Below are 24,032 nucleotides of genomic sequence, written 5' to 3' on the forward strand. Positions count from 1 at the left end.
TGGGGACAACTGTGTACTGAAGAAACAGAAAGCTAGCCCTTTCAGGACTTATGGGTCCCTGTCCCTGATGTAATGTTGATCCTCGAGGACTCAATACCCCTGTGCTCTACTGGTCAAGTTGAAGGTTCCATGAGTGACAAACACAAATGAAGTCTGTCTTATGATTATCTGCCCAGATCCTGAGTTTGTGGATGGAACATATACTCAGAAACAGGAAGAACTTTCACATCTGCACCTTGATTCATATAATGAGAACTGCTGTGATGCAATGAGCTGAAAAGAAATCCGAAGTTTCTCTACACTGCAAACTACAATGAAAGAGATACCGCATCTTGCGAAGGATCACCTCAGAGACTGAAAGAAGCACGCTGCGGATTCCTCTCTCCGCTCCTGTTTGGCATCAGGCCTCTTAGAAGACAGCTTTGAGGGTAACAGCAGTTACCACAGATTTTACCAGGCAGATCGAGCTGTGAGTTCTACTGGAGAGAATCAGCACACTGCCTGCCCTGCTTGGCAGCTACTGATCTCAGAGCTGAATGTGTATGTACAGGTGTGTTTCTCTGTCCCAAACAGCAGAGAAAACAGAAAGCTAGTTGCTTTCACCTGGCCGACAGCAGGCCACTTCCATCTTGCTGACATTACATGATGTAAACTCCAGTTCTCGCCATAGCTCAGCCTACAGGAACCTCATCATCTCACTGTTTCACAGGATGAGAGGGCATCATACAGATAGAATTTGTTAACAGAAAATAAAAGGTAGCCTAGGACACCCTGGCAATACAAGCATGTACCACTGGACAGAAGATAAATACTAGAAGAATTCAGAGTAAATTTTGTGCCCTGCACAAAATTTCCAAAGGTGCTATGATGTGGAAGCATGTTAAGGTATTTCCTCCAAAGAGAAAAAATGTTGCACTCTTCATCTGCTACCACCAAAAAACAGGCACAAATCTATTCCTTGATTCAGTATCTCTCATTCCACCCTCCTGTGTTCTCTATCTCCTGAGTGACCTAAAAGGCTCAGCATTCAGCGAGGTGAGAGAAAGCACTCCATGTGGGCCAGGATACAACAAGGATCTCTGACCTGGTCTCAGTGACCAATGGAAATGCCTACAGCTGATTGAGACACTTGGAGCCAAACCAGAAGAGCAGAAGGACCAAAGGTCTGGGGGCTAAGATATGCTTTAGTCAATAAATAACTGGTTTCCTTTCGACAGGAAATCCTGGCTTGCTGCTGGCTCCCAGTGGTGACAGGACACCTGACTATATTAGATAACCATGCAGCCTTGACAAGGGACATGAGATAGCCATGGACGTATCATGAACTGGCCACTGTCTGATTCAACTAGTATTAGGGATGGATACATCCAGGAATACCATGTCTGCAAGTGAAAGTGGTGTATGCAGCATACTAAGGGTGAAGACCATCTGAAACTAAGTTCCACAAACAGGAAGCTTGTACTCTTGTTTTACCTACTTCTGCCACACCAGCCATCCTTTCCTCAGCCCACACTTATGGCCTCATAGGAAAGTCTGCATGACAAGTAATCTGAAGAGAAAAAGTCAGGTCTGGTTTTCAGATGGGCTGACGTGACAGGGGGCAGTGGCTGGAAATAAGTGTGTTAGCCAACTCATTGGAAAAGACCCTGAGGCTGGGAAAGATTGAGGGCAGGAGAAGGAGACGACAAACGATGAGATGGTTAGATGGCATCATTGACACAACGGCATGAATTTGAGCAAACTCTGGAAGATAGTGAAGGACAGGGAAACCTGGCGTGCTGCAGTTCATGGGGTCAGAAAGACTCACACACAACTTAGCAACTGAACAAGAAGAATCATGAAACAGCCATCTAATAAGCACAAATCTATTCCTTGAAAGCTGGTTTGATTTCTACATGAAAGGTAGGAAAACAGTAAAAATCAAAACAAAGTGCGACGACAAAATATACTATCCTGCATGAGTACATTCTACTCAGAGTATGTTTCCGGAATACTTGGCAGGGTATGAGCAGAACAGCAAACCGCACCAGTATGCCTTTGCTGGACCACCAGTCCACCTTCCTCAACAGCTTTCCCTAACGTAGGGGCTTCAGGTAAAGACAACGCCAACCCAGCTGCCTCTATACGCAGGGCAGCATCATAGGAGAACAATACCACGGCTTCCCAGCAGTCTCCCAACAGTCTCCCACTCTCCATGGCAACTTCCTCAGGACCTGAAGAGCATCTATGAATCATCCACTTCCAGAACATGAAGTTGCTTCCCCACAGATCCAACTGCTACTGCTAAGTCACTTCAGTCGTGTCCGACTCTGTGCGACACCATAGACGGCAGCCCACCAGGCTCCCCCTTCCCTGGGATTCTCCAGGCAAGAACACTGGAGTGGGTTGCCATTTCCTTCTCCAATGCATGAAAGTGAAAAGTGAAAGTGAAGTCATGTCCAACCCTCAGCAACCCCATGGACTGCAGCCCTCCAGGCTCCTCCGTCCATGGGAGGAGGAGGAGTACTCTTTCCAGGTAAGAGTACTGGAGTGGGTTGCCATTAAAGTAACTTAAATAACTACATGTCCATGACACTGTTAGTAAAAATGGTGATAGACACAATGCAAGCAGATGTGAGAGTCAAGAATTTTGAATGTTATGACCCAGTCAGAGGCCGACCCAACTGCCTGAATCAAACAGCTACACTTAAACTGTATTAATTCTGTTCCCTCATCTATAGTATGGAAATGACAAATTCTACAGACATCCCACAAAAGAGAGCAGGTAACAAGTTAATTCTGTATTGGACTAGAGTCATAGTTATTAAATCAATTATTTCTAAAATCCTTAGGCTTCTAGATGCAGGTAAAATCAAACAGGCATTTCTGTTTTCTGTTACCAGAAAAAAGAAAAGGGTCTGAGGTCAACTTTGGAAAGGGAACAGAGTCAGAACTGTTTTTACATTACTGTCTTCTCTGAAGGAAAAAAGTATGCAAAATGATAAGCTGATCTGTTCATAGACATTGTAGAAGGTAAGAGCTGACCTTCAGCCCAATGAGAAAGTGGTTCAGCGTTCAGAACCACTGAGAGGGTGATGCTGTGACTGGGGTTAGAGAAATCCCTTACGTATTGGTGTTCCCACTATTCTAGTCTTTGGATTATTCTTTCAAGATTACATTCCTAAAACAGCTAAGGATGGCATTTTTAGTGAGCATAATTACTGAGTAAGCTATTAATTAACATATGTTCATTTTCAACGTTATTTTCAAACTTCCTCAAAATATCCATGAATGTTCCAAAAGGTTTTTTAAAAAAAAGCCTGATACTATTAAAAAAAAAAAAAAAAAAAACAACTCCATAATATGCTTAAGATTTGTGGTCAAACATATATCTACTTCCCAATCATCAACCAGACTAGTCTGATTTTTTTCCTCCTGGTCACTTTTCTCCAGCCATTAAAGGATGGTGATGGAGTCCCTACAGTGTCGCCATGCTGGGCTGAGTGAGAGTATGGCTCCTGTGAAAACTGCTGGAGACCCAAGGATCCTGCTTGCGCAGAAGTACTGTTCCTGTCTGCTTGGTGCTGACTGATCAGGAGAGCACTGCTGTTCAATGAACACTACCTGTCCTGTAAGCTTGTGGAAAGAGGGAAAACTTCCCAAGCATTTTCATGTTAGCTAGGCTAGGAAGATCTAATAACTCAGTGCTTTCACAGCTATAAATACTAGTACACATATTCCCACTACCATTTCAATTCCTCAAAAATGAGCTGGTTATCTAACCTCAAGATCTTCTGAGAAAACAGGGATCCATGGGCAGAGGAGTCTGGAGTCTGGTGGGCAACAGTCCATGGGGTCGCAAAGAGTCGGACGTGTCTGAACAGCTAACGCCTTCACTTCACTATGGTCACATGGTCTTGCAAAGCCAACTTCCACTTCTACCACCAATCACATGTGCCCTGCCCTCAAGAAGCTCACCATGGAGGGTCAGACAGAAGTGTGACTGAATTGTAATAGAGGCACGTGGAAGGCACTATGTGGCGTGTAAGACCGAGCAACCAAGCGTGTCTTGAGTTGGGAAGAAGAGGCAAGGAAAGCAGACAGAGAAGGGGCAGGAGAGGTGCAAGTTGGACGTGGACCTGGGGTCATGAAAAACCCTCCAGTAAGAAAGAACCATACCTACGAAGGCAGAGGGGTGGTATGTCTGTGTGTGGACTCTCAGTGACCACAATTAGCCACTGTCATTTTGAGAACAAGACCATGCAAAAGTCACCCACTATCTATTCTGGCTTTTGTCTTTGTTTCACAGATTATCATTATGTTAAAAATAATAACAGAAAAAACAACTTCAAAAAATTAGGAAAAACTTCATCATTCTGGCTAGAACGTGTGTGGATAAGGCATGTTATGCTTCCATGATCTGAACTCCCAGAAGGCAGAAAGCATGATTGTTTCCAAGACCTTTCAACTAAGAATAAATCTACACTGAATTATGAGATATTTCCTGGGTTCATGGATGTGCTTTAATCTGACAGGTCACGATGCGTCTGTTTATCTGACAGAACTCGTATGCTACATGGAGTGTTCCAAGAGGGAGACACACCAAGAGAGCCAGGCAGCAACACTGGCCGCACTTTCTCCACCCAGGAGCTCAGGGGCCGTGCCCTGTGCTCACTAACAGCCCACCTCTAGAAGACCACGGCCAGAAAGCAGACATATTTTTAAACAAGGAAACTTTTCTTTTTGCTTTTCCAATCTTTATTTTTATGATAAAGAGTACATGTGGGCCAACTGGGAGGCTGCATTAGACATGAAGCATTCCATTCATTCATTAATGTATAATATTTAACCAAAGGCTTAGTGCTGGAACCATAATGTTTCTAACAGGCCTTCACAGCACTTGTGCCCCTGCCAGGAGCTGCCTGTGTTGCTGGATCAAAATGACTGATGTGTAGCTTCTCTGAAAGAAATCAACCTTGCTCAAGACAGAAAAAGGGCAGTATCCTCTGACCTCAGTAAGTCTTCCTCTTTCAGAACAAATCCACAGGACACTTTATCCCTAGAACTTCACTTAGCTTACCCTAACTGTGTCACCTCAGTAAGCAGTGTTGAACTCAATGCTCTCTACTCTGTTACCTAGAATCTGTTACCTAAAATACTCACCAAGGTTACTTCCTAATTCTTCACAGAATTTTCAAAATCACTGTGTGAAGTTGAAGCCTCTGAACCACACAGTTATAATCATGTTTTATGTCAAAGAGAAAAACATGTAGAAACAGTCTGGTTCAAAATGGAGTATTTATTATCATTTATCTTCAGTCATCTTATGGAAAAGCACAGCAGATTATCCCTGCCATGCAAATCAGCAATTATGTATTTACTTTGTGATAACTTAATGAAATATAAACTTGTAACCTATGTATGTTTCTATATGTGTATTATATTGGTCAATTTTTAAATGTATCAAAAATTTAAATAAAGTAATGAAAGTTACCTGTGATATCCTCAGCCTGTTTGGAAGAATTTAATTAGAGACTAATGCTCACTCACTACAGACACAATGAAAAGATCCCTCCTCTGGGGAAGAAGTTAAAGATCTTTACAATGACAGTGACAATGTTAGGCACTCAGCTGTGTCTGACTCTTTGTGACCCCATGGACTGTAGCCCACGAGGTTCTTCTGTCCATGGAATTCTCCAGGCAAGAATATCGGAGTGGGTTGCCATTCCCTTCTCAAGGGGGTCTTCCCCACCCAGGGATCGAACCTAGGTCTCTGGCATTGCAGGTAGATTCTTTACTGTCTGAGCCAGCTGAATTCAAATCTAAGAATTTATTGATGAATGAAATTTTTAAAATGCCAGTAGGGGTGCTTCCCTGGTGGTCAAGTGGTTAGGAATCCGCCCTGAAATGCAGGGGATACCAGTTCAACCCCTGGGCCAGGAAGATCCCACAGGCTGCTGAGTAACTGAACCTGTGAGTCACAGGTGCTGAAGCCTATGTGCTCCTGAGCCACGCACAAGAGAAGCCACCACAGTGAGTCCGTGAACCACAAGCAGAGAGTAGCCTTCGCTCTCTGCAACTGGAGAAAGCCCACACAAAGCAATGAAGACTCAGCACAGTCAAAAATAAATAGATAAATAATTAAAAAAAAAAAACTGCCAATAAAATCAATATCCCTGAGGGACTTCGCTGGTAGTCAGTCCAGTTGTCAAGACTGTACACTCCCAGTGCAGGGTGCTCGTGTTTGATCCCTGGTCGGGGAACTAGATACCACATGCCACCACTAAAGACCCCATGTGACACAGTGAAGACTGAAGGTCCTGCCACAGCCAAAACCTGGAGCGGCCAGAACAGACAGTTAAAACTCAATAACCCTTAAGACAAGTCTGTGCACACTTTCCCTCTTCTTTTTGTGGTAAAAATTAATATCCTATGCAGAAGAAAACAAACATGGTATCCTCAAAAATAATTTCTGAGCCACTAGTGACCACTTATGCCCTGGAAGATCAAACCCCTATTTCATCTTACTTTTATGATTTTTACCCCTCCAACAAAATTAGCAAGTAAGCATTAAATTAGTGTGTATTATCCTACTGTTACATAATCACCATTACTAAAATTACATTTCTAAGAAAAAATAAAAACAGAAACAGCCAGATTTTATAAAAACATAGCCCTTAAGCAGAATTCTTGATGTGGACCTCCTCCCCCACCAAATTATCAAAACTCTGTTGCCAGAAGTACAAACAAGCCATGAGAGGCAGTTCAGAGCTTCTGTTACATAAAACCTATGTCGAATCATGGCTCCCTTCCCCTGGCATCACCATGTAATAAAGTGATAAAAATGTTCCTGATAACAAAGTCTTTTGAGACACACTCACAGTTGGTGACTGCACTCACCAGGGAGGATAGATGTGGACAACATCCTGTGGACGCCCCCTGAGACAGCGGGCAGTCTCCTTGGTGAAGAGAACCTTCAGGCTGGCCCCCGCGGCCCCACCCTGAGAAGGGCCGTCAGCCTGTAGCTCTGACAGCTGCCTGCACGTGGCGACGTGGACAGTGCACTCCTCATGCAGCTCTAGAATCTTCACAGTTAAGACACCAGATTTTATACCTGGAAGGAGATGAACAAAGGCAAACCCATCATTTCATAAAGCATGTTTTTACTCTAAAACTTGAACCCTTTCAAAAACAACAACAAAGGGAGCATGACCAGGCTCCCCCTGTCTCACACGCCCCTCCACTTCATTACCTGCTCTGATTGCCTACTTGCAAACGATGCAGTATGACTGACCAGCTGCAAATACTGTAACAATCATACAGATTAACAACTGTGGATTTCTGTGGAATAATGGGAGTTAGGGCTCGAGACTGAAGTGGATGGAATTTGATCTGGATTCGGTCACTGGCTCTCTTATTGAGTTGGCCCAGCTACACAGCATTTCAACACCTCATTTTTCTCATATGTAACATGGGGATCATGCCGCCTGCTTTGATTAATATTTTTAAGAATTAAGTAAGATAAATAAAGTTGACAGTGTGCATAGCCTGTAACCATATAGCAGAAATCCCAGATATGCACCCAAGGACTCTGTCACATGCTCCCAGAGATCGAGACAAGGCCGCACAACTCAGTGTTGTTTGTAAGAGCCGGAAACCAACCCAGTTATCAATCGGTGGCCAGTGGGTGAGCTGAGGGGGTGGACAGAGGAGACTCCACAGCAGCTACGTGAGTGGACCTGATCTGTGTCTATCAGCTCGGAGAGACCTCAGTAAATAAAAGGGCTAAACAAGCTGTGGGCAGCCTAACACCCTAATGTTATTTCTCTCAAACACAAAGACCAATAAAATATCATTAAAGACACAAATGTCAGACAGTTACAGAAATATGGACTAGTAAAACACACAGAAAACTTGTGATGACTGCTGCATCAGGCGAGAAAGGAGTTTGCCTCAGGAAGGGAAGCCAGGAGACTTCAAACTTATCTGCTGTACTGTTATAAAAATACGTGAAGCGGAAGAGACAAAAGATTAATGTGCTGTTAATCCTAGTTAGTGACTACTTATTACTTTTATTACTCTCTGCTTTTTAATTAAAAAGTAAATGCATTAAATGAGATGAAACCTAAGTGTCTGGCATGTGTCTTATTAATAACAGATACTAATACAAGTTTCATTGCCACTTTAGCTAACTGGTTAACGAAAGGCTTTAACAGGGCCAAGGCTGTGGATATACAGTTTAATTTTGTTCCCAATTCTAAAAACAAACAAACAAAAAACCCCTTTCACTTTTCTCCTTCATTTTCCCCTCTGCCCCAAACTGTTCCATACTCTCCTCTGAGTGCCAACAGCAAGCGTTCACGTATGAAGTAAGGTCACAGCACCTCCCCAGAGCACAACAGGGAACAAGGATTTCTAAGGTATGTGTCTACCCTGAGGAGGGGCAGGGGTGGGGTACGCGAACAAGCACAATGGTAGGCTGCACTGGTCCCTGCAGGGAGTAAAAACACACCATAAAAAACAGCATTGCCCAGGAAGGGACTCGGCTCTGCCACTACAGGAGTCTCCAAGTAAAAGGCAGTCCACCCTCAGCAAGCAGACAGGAAGAGAAGTCAGCATATGTGGGGTCGTTGTGGGGCACACATTTTCTGCCTGCGCTGGGCAGCAGAGCCAGTAGGAGGAGTCAAGTTCATTGGCAGCAAAGAGAAAAGCCCTAGGGTTAGGGCTAGCCACAGGAACATTTCTGGACATATTTCAGGAATTATTATTAACCTGTACGCGCCCTCAGGGCTCACCCCCAACACTATCCTCTGCCACTGGCAGCGGCTGCTGCCCAGGGCTCTGAAGCCTGTGCTCTCCAGTACCCACTGCCCCGCTGGAGTTCAAGGGCCAGCGCCTGCCCAGGCAGCACCGTTCTCCCTCCGGTTACCAGTCACTGTTATGTGCAGCTGATCACAAAGTGACTTAGGTTTTCAATGGTCTGCCTCCAACTCTACAGTCCCTGACAGATTTTATGGAAGGCCAGACACTACAGAGACACGTAAATAGTATTACAGTAGAAATACCTGTAATTCTGAGTCACACTGCTACTGACTGCAGCGTCTTTGAAGATTTTTATGAGAACTCCTGACAATACCTAATAAATATGAACCCTGATCTGACCATTACCACTGGACACTTCCTGACTAACAGGTCTTGGCTGCAAGTGGGGCTGGGGGGGAGGGGCTGTTAAGCTCCTCCCACAGGCCAGCGGGGAAGCTGAGGTCGGCTTTCCTTGAAGAAAGGAAGCAGGGTAACCTCCCCTTCCTCGGCCGGGAGACAAAGCCTGGACAATCCAAGACCAATTATGCCTTCAATGCAAGTTTCAATCCGAGCTCGGCAGATACTGGTTTTACAAATGACCAATTTTGCAATTACATGGAGGGAACACAAAAAGGCTATTCTGTGACAGTGGGACAACAGTTTTTCATAAACCCTGTTGAGACTCGGTCGAAGCTTCTATCTATGTTGTCAAGGAAGTGTTTCCTGAATCCCAGCCACAGGCAGTGTTCCTTCCCTTAGAAACCCTCAATTGCCTTATCTACACTTATCTTTCTCATGAGAACCCTCCTTTTAAAATGGAGACGGTATCAGCTATTGTCTAGAACACTGCAAACACTGAGAGAGACACAGAAAGCCTACAGTGCAGGGCTCGGTTGTTACCTGCGCAATAAAGGCGGCCACTGTCATCACAGTGCTGTCACAACACTAACTTTCCAAGGCCTTTCTAAATCTATTGATGTTCTCGTGCCTGAGCCACAATAACTCTATGAAATAGGTAAGGAATATACTAATCTCCCGTTTTGACCAGTAAGAAAACGGAACAAGGCAGCTGCTCACATGACTTCTTCAGGGCAGAGAGGATCACTGGCAGGACTCAGGGCTTAGGGTTAGGTCAGAAAACAGTGTTCTCACAAGTCCTGGAAGCACTGTCTTGAGGGTAAATGCCAGTGAAAGACAGGAAACTGCGGATGCTTTTACCCCTGTTTTATTATACTAAAACACGGGACTTGTTTAAAACATTTTTTTTTTTTTAGGTACACCAGGTTGAGAAATGGACTCCAGTGAGGCTTCTCACTGGCAGGACACAGTCAGGATTTCAACACTGGTAAGGAAGAGTGTAATCTGACAGAAACCAAACTCTGAGGCAGAAGAGCTTGAAGACCACACACAGAGAGCACACACAGCAACACAGCACCAGAGTGGGGCAGGCTTGAGAAAGACCACTCACAGAGGAAATACACCACCAGGGCTGAGCAGACGGAACACTCTGCACTACAAGGGAAAATAGGTACCTTACAGGTAAACATCTGCTGAATGAATGCATCAATAAGAGACTTATATTTATCACCTAACGGCTCTAAAAAAAAGTCTTTGCTTTTAAATAAAAACAATTGAGCAAATAATATAAGAACACAACGTATTTTTGATACTTGAATTGATTTATCTGAAATATACAGATGACTAGAGTCCATTTATAATACATGTTAATTCCAATCTTTCTCAGTGGGTTACATTGATGAATTAATATATATATATTGTGAGGACAACTTTCATGAATACCTACATAAAAATACTATGCAAAAAACTAACAAAAATTATAAAAGAAAGTACCAAGCGAGGCAAATTGCTATGTGGGGAGAAATATTGAAATCATCCTCCTATTGAGACAGAAACATCTGTAATTTTTTATTATGAAATACCTTTCATAATGGTTGCATTAACTTTAACTTGATCCATTAACTTATCTAAATGTTGACCACAGAGTAATTTGGGATTTTCCCTATATTATTACTCTTTGTTTTCACAGATATTCCAACAGGCTTGGACTGCAAGGAGATCCAACCAGTCCATTCTGAAGGAGATCAACCCTGGGATTTCTTTGGAAGGAATGATGCTAAAGCTGAAACTCCAGTACTTTGGCCACCTCATTGAATCACTGGAAAAGACTCTGATGCTGGGAGGGATTGGGGGCAGGAAGAGAAGGGGACGACGGAGGATGAGATGGCTGGATGGCATTACGGACTCGATGGACATGAATCTGAGTGAACTCCGGGAGTTGGCGATGGACAGGGAGGCCTGGCGTGCTGCGATTCATGGGGTCGCAAAGAGTCGGACACGACTGAGCGACTGAACTGAACCTATAAAGAGTCTGGCTTTAAAATACATGTCCTACTATCCTCTGAAACTGGTACCTTTTCTCTTCTTCAGGCCAAATCATCAGTAGGTGCCCATCATTACTTTTTCCCTCAGTCCTCACACCTCATGTACACACATAAACACACATGCACACATGAAAACACACATGTGCACACACAGGCTGGGGTGGGAGGGCAAGACAGTAGAGCAAATTGGGGGGCTTTAAAGTTCACTTGCTTCCTGTGCAGACAGAGGAGCAGGTGTGTGTGAGATGGGCAAGGGACAGGGGACAATAGTGATATCAAGATACCAGTGTTAGGCTTAGTAAGACTGAGATGCCTCTTAGTTATTACAACAGCCTGGCCCTAACTGACCTCCTCAGTCTGGTACCTGACTGCTCGGCCCTATCCCAAGGCCCTCCAGAGCTGACTCTTTCCGCGTAAATTCGATGACAGCCATTCCTGTTCTTGAACCCTTCAGGGCCTGACCACTGAGTAACCCAAACAACGGTCCACTGTTTAGAAACGCTTTTGTAACCAGTTACTTCTCCCTGCTCTGCCCTCAAGTTCCACAGCTCTCAAGAAGCTTTAAATTATTGCTATACTCACAATTTAAGAAAGCACTTCATCACCATCTCCCAGGTGAATGCTCTGACCACAGTTGTTTCCCATTCAGCAGTTTATCTCCGTTATGTCATCACTGTAGCTCTTACTTACCAAGATTTTAACACATAAAATAAATAATTTTATCTACTAAATCATTAACTTTGCACTGCACTTGAATAAATACCAATGAAGTATGTATGAGCTGAATGAATTCCAACAACATAAATCGGTGTAAAGAAATTTGGGACCTCTCTTCTGTTCTTGAATTCACTGCCGACCAAGATGGTTGTGACCTCCCTCCCCTCAACTGGAAGTGATGTGTACCCAAGGGACGCAAAGTAAACTGCAATAAACACTACAGTCCAAAATCAAAACCAAGTGGTATTTGATCTATTCACTCTATTGTACCATTGCTTATTTTCATTAATATATACTGAAAGTTGAATTGTATTTATTTGTACACAACTGTACTATCTTTTCTTTTGAGATGTTACAACTATGCCTGATTCTACCAATGATCTCAAACACCCAGGAAGAGTACAGGCCTGTGAGTGTTCAGTTACTATGTCTTTAACTGCACTGTCATTGTTGTGCTTCAGTCATTAAGCCGTGTCTGACTCTTTGCAATCCCACCGGCTGCAGCACACCAGGCTCCTCTGTCTTTCACTATCTCCCAGAGCTTGTTCAATTTCATGTCCATTGAGTCAGTGATGCCATCTAGCCATCTCATCCACTGCTGCCCCCTTCTCCTTTGCCTTCAATCTTTCCCAGCATCAGGGTCTTTTCCAATGAGTTGGTTCTTACCATTAGGTGGAAAGGAATGGAGCTTCAGCTTTAGCATCAGTCTTTCCAATGAATATTCAGTGTTGATTCCCTTTAGGATTGACTGGTTTGATCTCCTTGCAGTTCAAGGGTCTCTCAAGATCCATCTTCAGCACAACAACTGGAAAGCATTCTTTATGGTCAGCCTTCTTTATGGTCCAACTCACATCCATACGTGACTACTGGAAAAATGATAGCTTTGACTAGATGGACCTTTGTCAGCAAAGTAATGTCTCTGCTTTTTAATATGCTGTCTAGATTGGTCATAGTTTTTCTTCCAAAGAGCAAGCGTCTTTTAATTTCGTGGCTACACTCACCGTCCTGAAGATTTTGGGCTCCTCAAGATACTGGAGCCCAAGAAAATAAAATTTGTCACTGCTTCCACTTTTTCCTCTTCTATTTGCCATGAAGTATTGGAACCAGATGCCAGGATCCTAACTTTTCTTAACGTTGAGTTTCAAGCCAGCTTTTTCGCTTTCCTCTTTAGCCCTCATCAAGAGGCTCTTTAGTTCCTCTTTACCTTCTGCCATTAGAGTGGTATCATCTGCATACCTGAGGCTATTGATATTTCTCCAGCCAATCTCGATTTCAACTTGTGATTCATCCAGCCCCACATTTTTCATGATGTGCTCTGCATTTAAGTTAAGAGACGTTACTCTACAGGGTGACAATATACAACCCTGTCATACCCCTTTCCCAATTTTGAACCAGTCTCTTGTTCCATATCCAGTTCTAACTGTTGCTTCTTTACCTGCATACAGGTTTCTCAGGAGGCAGGTCAGGTGGTCTGGTATGCCCAAGTACATTATTATATTGTTACTAATGCTTGATACCTCAAATTTTAGTTTCTGAGTAAATGTGGTAAGCTGCCATCAAATTCATTTCACAGATAATTTCACAATAAAATTCATAAAGCTCTATCTAGGAGCTCTAGATAACAATACCTTTTAAAAACTAAATTCTGAGGAAATTTATATCTTAATCCTGTAAAAGCACAATTATTCTTTGTAAAACTTATGCTCCCCCATAAAATTTTAAGTCATCTGGCAATGATGAACAGACACATTTCTTAACCACAACTGCTTACTGAACTGTAAACAATTATGCTTTCACTTCTTGATTCTACATTTTTTTTTTGTTTTGGCCTTTTCACCCAGTTTAAAATATTCTCTTCCAAAAGCCACAATAATTCTAAGCATGAAACAGAAATCCGAAACCCAAGTCTTAAAAAGAAAAAAAAAAACACCAGACAGGACAACATGGCCTGAGAGACTGTGATGCTCATCACAGTCCCCAGCAATGCAAACAATGGAGAGAGCACGTCAGCCCCTGGGATCACAGAGACACAGGGCGGCCACCAGCTGTGTCAGAGGACCTGTTCTCTGGGGTAGCCTGCACTGTTCTGGAGAGGGTAAATGGGCAATGGAAGGTCTCATTTTTTAAGAAATTCAAGTAAGGAAAAAGCATACAGAAGTTCCAGGAAAGCAACAGATCCCTCAGCAAAGTTCATACAAAACCAGAGAAAAGGGAGTACTCCGGAGTGCATGCCTGTGTCCCCCTAAATCCACATGTGGAAGCCCTAACCCCACGCTGTGGCTATATTTGGAGACAGACCTCCAAGACAGTAATTAAGGTTGAAAGAGGTCATGGTGGGGAGGGGCTGATGTGACAGCATTAGTGAGGGTCCTTGGGAGAACAGCGGAGAAGGCAATGGCACCTCACTCCAGTACTCTTGCCTGGAAAAATCCCATGGACAGAGGAGCCTGGTGGGCTGCAGTCCATGGGGTCGCTAACAGTTGGACACGACTGAGCGACTTCACTTTCACTTTTCACTTTCATGCATTGGAGAAGAAAATGGCAATCTATTCCAGTGTTCTTGCCTGGAGAATCCCAGGGACGGGGGCCTGGTGGGCTGCCGTCTATGGGGTCACACAGAGTTGGACATGACTGAAGCGACTTAGCAGCAGCAGCAGCAGTTGGGAGAACAGAGCCACAGTTTCCTGTATCTCTTTGCCGAGCAGAGATGAAAGGCCATGCGAGCACATGCCCAGATGGCTGCCGTCTCCAAGCCACGAAGACAGCTTTCACTAGAAACTGACCATGGTGGTACCTCAATGCTGAACTTTCAGCCTCTAGAACAGTGAGAAAATAAATGTCTGCTGTTTAAGTCCTGCAGTCTGAGGCATTTTGTACAGCAGCCAAAGCCGAGTAAGACAGATTTCAGTACCATGAAGGGGGCTGCTGCCATAGTAAATATCTGAAAATGTGGATGCAGCTTTGTAACTGGACAGTGGGAAGAGACTGGAGAAGTATGATGTACATATTAGGAATACAGATGTTAAAGGTGATTTTGGTGAGGTATCAAGCAGATGTGAGGAACAAGTCATGGACAGTGGAGGACAGGGGACTGCTATGAATCAAATGTTTCTGTCCCCACAAAATCTTTATATTGAGGTCTCTAACGTGATGGTGCTTGGAGGTGCAGCTTTGGGAGATGATTATACCAAGACAGAGCCCTCAAGAATGGGATCAGCACCCTTGTAAGAAGAAACACAGTGAGGCTCTCCCTCCTCGCCTGTGAGCACACAGCAGAAGGCAGAAAGAAGCAAAACTTGAAGATCTGTAAAATTCTCAGCCTGTCCATATTGCAAAACAATGAAAAAGCATAGTGGGACGAGGATACCAAAGATGTAGCTAAACGATCACTCAGTAAAGAGAGTTTGTGAGCACAGACACTACCAGTCTGAATCAGAGGAGACAAAGACCATGGGAAATGAAGGAAGGCTGCGAGCCTAGTTCGTAGGGCAGAAAAGCTAGCCTGCAAATATGTGTCACCCTTCAAAAAAGGGAATGATGACCCTAAAGGCCACCCAGAGATCCCAAGGGCTGCCACTCTCACCACAAGGCCGGGGCAGGGCTGATATGCCTTCCTGTGCTTCCAAGGGCAGGGCTGCGTCTTGGGTTTGTGGGGAGAAGATGCCCTTCTCCGTCCCAGAGGTGGTGTCTCTGCAGAGAGCCCTCAGTGAGAGGTCCAACAGAGCCGTGGGGTGACACCGTCCTCCAGGGGGCCTGGATGGCAGAACACTGAACCAAAGAGGATTTTCCTTGACCTTTAAAATTAATAGAATGTCCCTTGGTAGTTTCTGGGCTTGCTTGGGACTTATCACTGCATTCTTCCTTCCTGTTTCTTCCTGTGGAAAGGCAATGTCTGTCCTACACCTGACCGCACTGTATCCAGAAGCACATGACTATGGTTTCACAGCTATTGAGGAATTCTGTCTCAGGCTGGAATCGAACCTCAAGTCTCACTTACATCTGATTCAGACATCTAGACAAAACTCTGGACTATAGAGCCGATGCTGGAAAGGCTTAAGGGTTTGGGGGCTGTTGGGATAGAATGAATGCATTTTGAATGTGAGAAGGACATGAACTATTGAAGGCTAGGGCAAAATATTTGAGACTGGATGCTTCGGTCCCTCAAAATTCATACACTGAAGCTCCCTAGCCTCCCAATGTGGATATAGTTAGAGACAGGGCCTCTAAGGAAGGGTCTAAACTTAAATGAGGTCATAAGGATTGGGGCACTGATTTTAAAGGATTACTGTCCTTTGTTGTTGTTCGATTTCTAAGTCGTGTCTGACTCTTTGTGACCCCATGGACAGCAGCACACCAGCTTCCCTGTCCTTCACTATCTTCCGAAGCCTGCTCAAAGTCATGCCTTTTGAGTCGGTGATGCCACCCAAACCATCTTACCCTGTCATCCCTTATCCTTTTGCCTTCAACCGTTCCCAGCATCAGGGCCTTTTCCAATGAGTTGGCTCTTCACATGAGATGGCCAAAGTGCCCTTAAAATAAGAAGAGAAACTAAAGAACCAGATCTCTCTCTCTCTGCATAAGCACACAGCCAGATGGCAGCTGCCTAAAAGCCAGGAAGAGAGCCTCGCTAGAACTAGATCTTGCCAGCACCCTGATTTCAGAATTTTGGCCTAAAGAGCTCTGAGCAACAACATCTGCTATCCAAGTCATCCAGTCTGTGGTACTAAGTTATGGTTGCCTAAGCTGACACAGGGTCTAGTACGGGTTAGATTTCCAAAGGTGAGCTGTGTATGGGACCACCTGATGTGCAAACTGACCCTTCCATGCTGAGTACACACAAAACAAGGTCTTCTTTATTGAAAAACTTCCTTGTTTAAAAACTTTCCTTCATAGCATTGTAGGTAATATTTTTGGCTCAGAAAACAGTATTAAAATGGTGTTCAAAAATCATATTGCCCACCTCCTAGAATAATGGAAATAAAAACAAAAATAAACAAATGGGACCTAATGAAACTTAAAAGCTTCTGCACAGCAAAGGAAACTATGAACAAGATGAAAAAACAAGACAACTCTCAGAATGGGAGAAAATAATTGCAAATGAAACAACTGACAAAAGATTAATCTCTAAAATATATAAGCAGCTCATACAGCTCAATATCAGAAAAACAAACAGCCCAATCAAAAAATAGGCAGAAGACCTAACTAGACATTTCTCCAAAAAAAGACATACAAATGGCCAATAAATTCATGAAAAGATGCTCAAAAGATACTTAATATTATTCATTATTAGAGAAATGAAAATCAAAACTGCAAAGAGGTATCACCTCATAGCAGCCAGAATGGCCATCATCAAAACATCCACAAGCAATAAATGCCAGAGAGGGTGTGGAAAAAAGGGAACCCTCTTTCACTGTTGGTGGAAATGTAAATTTATACAGACACTATGGATAGCAGTATGGAGATTCCTTAAAAAAAAAAAAAAAACTAGGAATAAAACTACCATATGACCCAGCAATCCCACTACTGGACATATATCCTGAGAAAACCACAGTTCAAAAAGACATATGTATCCCAGTGTTTATTGCAGCACTAGTTACAATAGCCAGGACACGGAAGCAACCTAGATGTCCACTGACAGGTGAATGGATAAAGAAGATATGGTACATATATACTATGGAATATTACTCAGTCATAAAAAAAAAGTATGAATTTGAGTCAGTTGTAGTGAGGGGGATGAAGCTAGAGCCTGTTATATGGAGTGAAGTCATAAAGAGAAAAACAAATATTGCTTATATGTATACATGCATTAGCATATATATGGAATCTAGAAAAACAGTACTGATGAACCTATTTGCAGGGAAGGAATGGAGATGCGGATGTATAGAACAGACTTGTGGATACAGTGGGGGAGGGAGAGGGCGGGATGGATTGAGGGGCAGCACTGACATATACACACTGCCCTGTGAAAAGCAGACAGCCGGTGAGAGGCTGCTGCATGACGCAGGGAGCTCAGCCAGGCGCTCCGCAACGACCTAGAGGGCCAGATGAGCGAAGGGGAGGCAGGCGCAAGAAGGAAGGGATAGATGTATAATCATGACTGATTTGCACTATCATACAGCAGAAACCATCCCAACATTGTAAAGCAACTTCCTCAAGATAAAAAAATTTTAAAAATCACACAGAAAACAACTTTTAAAAGGTCATAGGGCTGTTAAATATCTCTATTTTTTTTTATATATTTAACATCAGCTATAAAGCAATCAAATGTCTTGAGAAAAATTTTAGGAACCCAACTACAAAACAGCAAATTACTACTTCTGGATAGTTATTAACTAGCAGAGTCCTCTAGAAATCAGGGCTCGCATCCACCTTCTCTAAGCCAGCCTGAGGGAGGCTAGAGTGCGTGTGCATCTGTGCAAAGTGCACACTCACTGTCAGTCCAACATGCTGAAAACCCTGCAGCAAAAAGAACTAAAGACACATGTACTGACATGTGGACAGATCCAGGGTGTCCCTAAGGACCTGTTACTCTTGATACTTACTCCAATAGCAACCCTAATCCCCTCCGACTCTCTGAGAACTATTCGTAAAGGATATTCTAGTGAAAAACTTCTAATCCATCAGTTAAGCCACTTTAAATTGGGTCAAAATAGGCAAGCTTCCCAGATGGTGTAGTGGTAAAGAATCCGCCTGGTAATGCAGGAGATACAAGAGATGTGGGTTCGATCCCTGGGTCAGGAAGATCCCCTAGAGGAGGAAATGGCAACCCACTACAGTATTCCTGCCTGGCAAAGTCCATAAACAAGAGCCTAGCAGGCAACAGGTCATAGGGTCACAAAAGAGTTGGATATGTATTAGCACACACACAGGCAGTATCAATAATTAGACAGAGCAGTGTATGTTCCAGCAGGAATTACAGTAAATTCACAACTACTAAAGCAGAGCAGGTTATTTCAGGGGTGGGTGCCATCCCCTTTCCAAGGACATTGTAATAGACCCTAAGAGGGAGGAGAGGGAAAAGGAGAGCAATCAGCTGAAGGATTAAAACGAGATGACATCAAAAAGTTTATCGTCTCTCCAAGGACATGCATGGAGAGACCCGGGAGTACAATAACCAGAGAGACTGAGGGGGAGCACTCGGAGGATGACTTCATGCCGGAACAGTGAACAACGGCAACACAGGATCTCAAAGAGAAATCACCAAAGGTTTAGCTAAGACAAACTTTCTCAGGAAAGAAAGAGGCACAGATCAAGTGACCTGCAGGGGCCTTCAGCTCCAGCACAGCTAGGACCATTTCTGCACACCGGTGTCATGGAAAAATTTTAAATGGACCACTGACAGCATTTATTTACTTCATAAACACCTGCTGAGTCCCCGGGCACAGCTCAAGGTTGGGGTCAGCCCAGCACATCCTTGTGGCACTTTGCAGAGCTAGGATTTACCTTTACTTGGAATACCTACTAAACAACAGGATGCCAGCAGTGTAACTACCAACAGAGAAAAGTGTACTGGGCCTGGTGGTCAAGTGGCTGTCATGAAAGACATGGCAGGTGGAGGGCAGCTGTGACAGGTGTAGGGTGGTACATGTGTGAGAAATAACCAGTTGGGTGGGCCAAGACCCAAACCAAGAAAGCTCATACCACAGGCTCCGATGGTGATGGACACCTACGCCAATACAAGAGGCAGTCAATGGACATTTTTTAAAGCAGACAAGTGACAGCAGATTTGCCTCTTAGCATAATGACCCCAACAGGCTGAAAATGAGGACAGGCAGGGGCAGGGAGACCAGGCAGGGGCTGACGCAGTAATCCAGGCACAAGGGGACAGGGGCCTGAGCTCGTGGCAGATGGGATTGCTGAAGAGGTCTGACCTGAGAGAGAGCTGTGAGGTAGAATCACCAGCACTGAGGGACTTAATGGGTTGAAAACATGTGCAAGAGACCATGGGGAAAAAAAAGAAAGCCCATGGAAGACACTCGGTGTGTGGGCTGGGGTAGCAGGTGGCAGGCACAGTGGTCCGCTGGGTCTGCAGGCACCGAGGTGCCGGTGGTGCTGGCGCTGGGCCAGGACAGTTTCCAGACTGCCCAGCAGTCCTGAGAGTGGGGGGGGTTGGCATGGAGATCCTAGACTATCCAGGAAGGGGACACAGAACAGAAGAGGTCAAGGCAGAAGCCTGACAAACACCTGCTGAAGCTGCACACAGAGGAGGACTCACACAGGAGGAAAGTGTACACAGGAGGAGGCAGACCAGGAGGCAGCGTGTCCTTGATGGCAGGGCGACCGGCTGTGTGAAGGCTGCATGAACACAGCTCCGAGGAATGACCACTTCCGCATACTGGTGGAGATGGAGCAGCGTCACAGGGGATGGAAGCGGGTGTGCTCAAGTTACTATCCTCGTAAATCGCTGTCACAGTAAAAAGGCAGTTTCCAATTTGTTTTCCAAACTTTATAAGGCATTTTACTAATTCAAGAACTTACTTATTCTGCATGCGGGCTGCAAAGTTTCCTAGCTTAGGAGCATTGTGTGATAAGCAGCCGCCCACTCTAAAACCACCTTCCTGCAGCAGCACTTATGGGGCACAGCTGGGGAGCAGGCCGCCAAGTCGGCCGGCTCACTCCCCTTCCTCACCATCTTCCGGGGAGACAAAGGCAGTCAAGCCTCGACTCCCACTTTCAAGTAGGCTCCTTCAGGCACCAAGGTCCCAAGTGGAAATTACAACCTCTCTGAAAGTAAAAATGAGCTGGTAGAGTTTGGAAAGACAGACTGGTGAAAAGGTTATGATGACACACTCAAGATTTCACATCAGGACAAAGGCCGACACGATACTGAACTAGGCTGGAGGGTAACGCTTTTCTAAAGGTCAAAACTAGCATTTTGAACATACAGATAGTTTTTGTCATTAAAGAGGTCCCAATTTAACTCTATGAGTGAATTTTTATTCATTGAGCCACATGTGGAATTCAACAGCAGATATGTGTTATACACTATATAATTCATTTAGAATGGGCTAACTTTGCAGTCTTATTTTTGGATAATTTACAGAAGAAAACAGAAATAAAGATTCTTTTAAACCTCAGATCTATGAGAAAAGAATCTGTAGAATCACTGTTTTTCTTTTCATATAAAAAGAAACGGAGAAAGCACAGATTAAATAAACTTGCGGGGAATCTGAAAGCATCATTTAATTCTGCTGTGCCACCAAATCTCATTACATAGGTTTTTAGGCAGAAAAACTCACAAGAGATGAAAAATAGATGTGGCAGAAACAGCTAAAGGGTGACACACATTAGCTGGAGAGTTGAATTTGGTGTCAGTATCCCTTCCTGTCTCTCAGGTCCCATCAATATTTTAACATAATTATGAAATAACTTGATCATATGAACTCTTTTCTACTAACTTACAATGATCACTAGAAATTACAGTCATTTGGGACATGAAGTCACAGTTCTAACAGTGGGTAAACTGGTATCATAGTTTGTTTCCTGACTTAAATAACTCAAAGAGTATTAATGTGAGTTCCTCTTGCCCATGACTACAAAGAGCAATATTAAATACCACTGCCGTCCCTAAATGTGGGTTTGGATATAAAAAGCGGAAAAAATAAAGCTTAGACACTAATCGGCTTTCTGGTTTTATTGGTCAGAGGGAAGCTAGAAATACTCCAGAGGCAGCTCCCTTGACCCCAGAGGAAAGCGGAAGTTAAGAAAAAGAACTGCAGCTAGACCTCCTCAGCACCCTGGAGCTGACCCACACTGAGCAGGTCACAGGCAGGGTCCCTTCACTTGAAGCAAAGGGTAAATAAGTAAGATAGACCAAGGAGTTGAAGAAAACATTTTAAATGAGATTAAGACTTGGACCTAGGAAACTGCAACCTGTTTCAGACCATGTCATTCTCATTCCATAAATCTGAACAAACATGTATTGTTTTTAAACTTGTCATATTATGTCAAAAACCCCATTCCTCACAAAAACTAAAAATTTAACAGGCACAATACTGCCAAAAATCAGACAAATTAAATAAACAGCCAACCACACGCCTCTCTTTCCTAGCTTTAAACTCTCAATACTAGAATACTTAGACCAAGTCATATGTATTTTCTATCAAGTATTTTTTTCAAGTAATTGAAGGATCTTAGTTTACCAACTAACTAGGTTTGGCAGAAAAAATCAACCATTTACTAACACCAAGACACTTTTTATTTATGAGAAAATACTGCAATGAAGAAATTAAGAAGGACATGGCAACCTACTCCAGTATTCTTGCCTGGAGACTCCTCAAGGACAGAGGAGCCTGGCAGGCTGCAGTCTGTGAGGTCGCAAAGAGTCGGACACTACTGAATGACTAAGCACAGCACAACACAAGGAGACAACACATATCTACAAAATCCCTGGTTCTTTGGGCTCACATCACTGTCACTGTATAAAAAATGCTGGCCCTGTCATTCCTTCTTCCTCTCTTGACCACTCAAGTAGGGAGTCTTGAACATGACCCTGTTTCAGGGGCCTCCCAAGTCTTAAACGGGTCCCTGGGAAGCACTGAGAAAGAGGCAGGAGCCAGATTTCTGGCTTCTCACTCCAGCAGGGCTGAGGGAACCCCACTCCACAGGAGACACTACTCTGGATGCTTCCGGTGCCTCAGGGGCACAGCAAAGGGCGAGGAGGGCTCCAGGAGCAGTGCCCAGGGACCTGCTGTGCCCCTGGAGATGAAACTTCTGAGTGCTCACAGCTAATGATGCTCAAAGACTTGGAACATCCTGTTACTCCGCATTGTAACAACTGCCTCACTGAGAAAATCAACCTCAGTTTTAAAAATATTTTTTAATTGGAGGATAGTTGCTTTACAATGTTGTGATGGTTTCTGCCATACAGAAACGCAAATAAGCCATAATTATATATATATATATATATATATATATATAATTCTCCCCTCCCTCTTGAGCCTCTCCCCTTCTCCCCCTATCCCACCCCTCCAGGTCGTCACAGAGCACCAGGCTGGGCTTCCTGTGTTATTCAGCAGCTCCCCATTAGCTCTCTGTTTTACAGGTGGTGGTGTATATACGTCAATGCTACTTTCTCAATTCATACTTCCTTTCCTTCCCCACGATATGCCCACAAGTGCGTTCTCTGTGTATCCATTTCTTCCCTGCAAACAGGTGCATCAGTACCATTTTCCTAGATTCCACATATGTGTGTTAATAAACAGTATTTGTTTTTCTCCAACTTACTTCACTCTGTATAGTAGGCTCTAGACTCAGAGGGTTTCATCACAGAGATACCCCAGGAGTCCATCCCTGAATTTCAGCTGTTCACTACATGTCAGTTCCTGGGACTGGGGAGACAGGGAATTACCTCTATTTAATATTTACAAGTTTTTCTCTTATTTATCAGTTGCTATAAACATACAGAAGTGAGAAAATACTTTTTCATATTGAAAGGAAAAAAAGTCTTCTGCCAGCCCACAAAGGAAACACCAAACAGTGAAATGTTCTTCCTAATATATGCCTATAGTGAGGTATATCAAAAGTAAAGAAAAAGACACAACTTATTAGAAATATCAAGAAGAGGATTCATAGGTCTGAAAAATAAGAACTTCATCAAAGAGAAAAACAAAATCCAAATTCTTAAATACGAAGACTTCTAAAAGAACAATCTATTGGAATTGGTCTTATTCATGTTTTCAAATTAATAGATAATTTTTGTCTGTTTTTTTATTTTGCTTTTCTCTTTTACTTATTATATCAGTAAGTACCCTCTATTCTCAAATGAAAGAAAAGAAAACAAAAGGAAGATTCCAAATAAGCTATCTGGTGTTGATGAGCCAAACAAAAGCTCATCTGTTCCCTTCAGTCTCAGCACCCAGTCATACTTGTTTCACTTGGTATTTTTCTTGTCCAACCTCCAGAAGATACTCTCTCAGCTCTATGCTTGATCATCTGGTTAATTCACTGTAATGAGAAGTTGAAGCAGCAACTTTTAAGCTGCATACTGCACCTCATTAGAAGGGTTCTACATCAATTTAGTGAGACAGGACTTGGGATACTATTGAAGCTAGTGTTTACTGAATGTCTGTTTCAGGTATGTGTATGTGTGTGTGTGTGTGTGTGTGAATGATATGTGTGAATGTTTCAGGT

At 43.6% G+C, this 24,032-nt stretch overlaps 1 protein-coding gene across 1 annotated transcript in view; it reads right to left on the reverse strand.

Annotated features, from left to right (window-relative positions):
- SPIDR (scaffold protein involved in DNA repair) overlaps positions 1-24,032 on the reverse strand; it is a 290,555-nt gene that overhangs the window by 144,269 nt on the left and 122,254 nt on the right. The window contains exon 8 of the mRNA XM_040261173.1: positions 6,880-7,093. Coding sequence (XP_040117107.1) covers positions 6,880-7,093 — 214 coding nt within the window. The remainder of the gene's footprint in view (positions 1-6,879; positions 7,094-24,032) is intronic.

The sequence above is a fragment of the Oryx dammah genome, unplaced genomic scaffold (genome assembly GCF_014754425.2).
Source record: "Oryx dammah isolate SB20612 unplaced genomic scaffold, SCBI_Odam_1.1 HiC_scaffold_19, whole genome shotgun sequence".
Lineage (NCBI taxonomy): Eukaryota > Metazoa > Chordata > Mammalia > Artiodactyla > Bovidae > Oryx > Oryx dammah.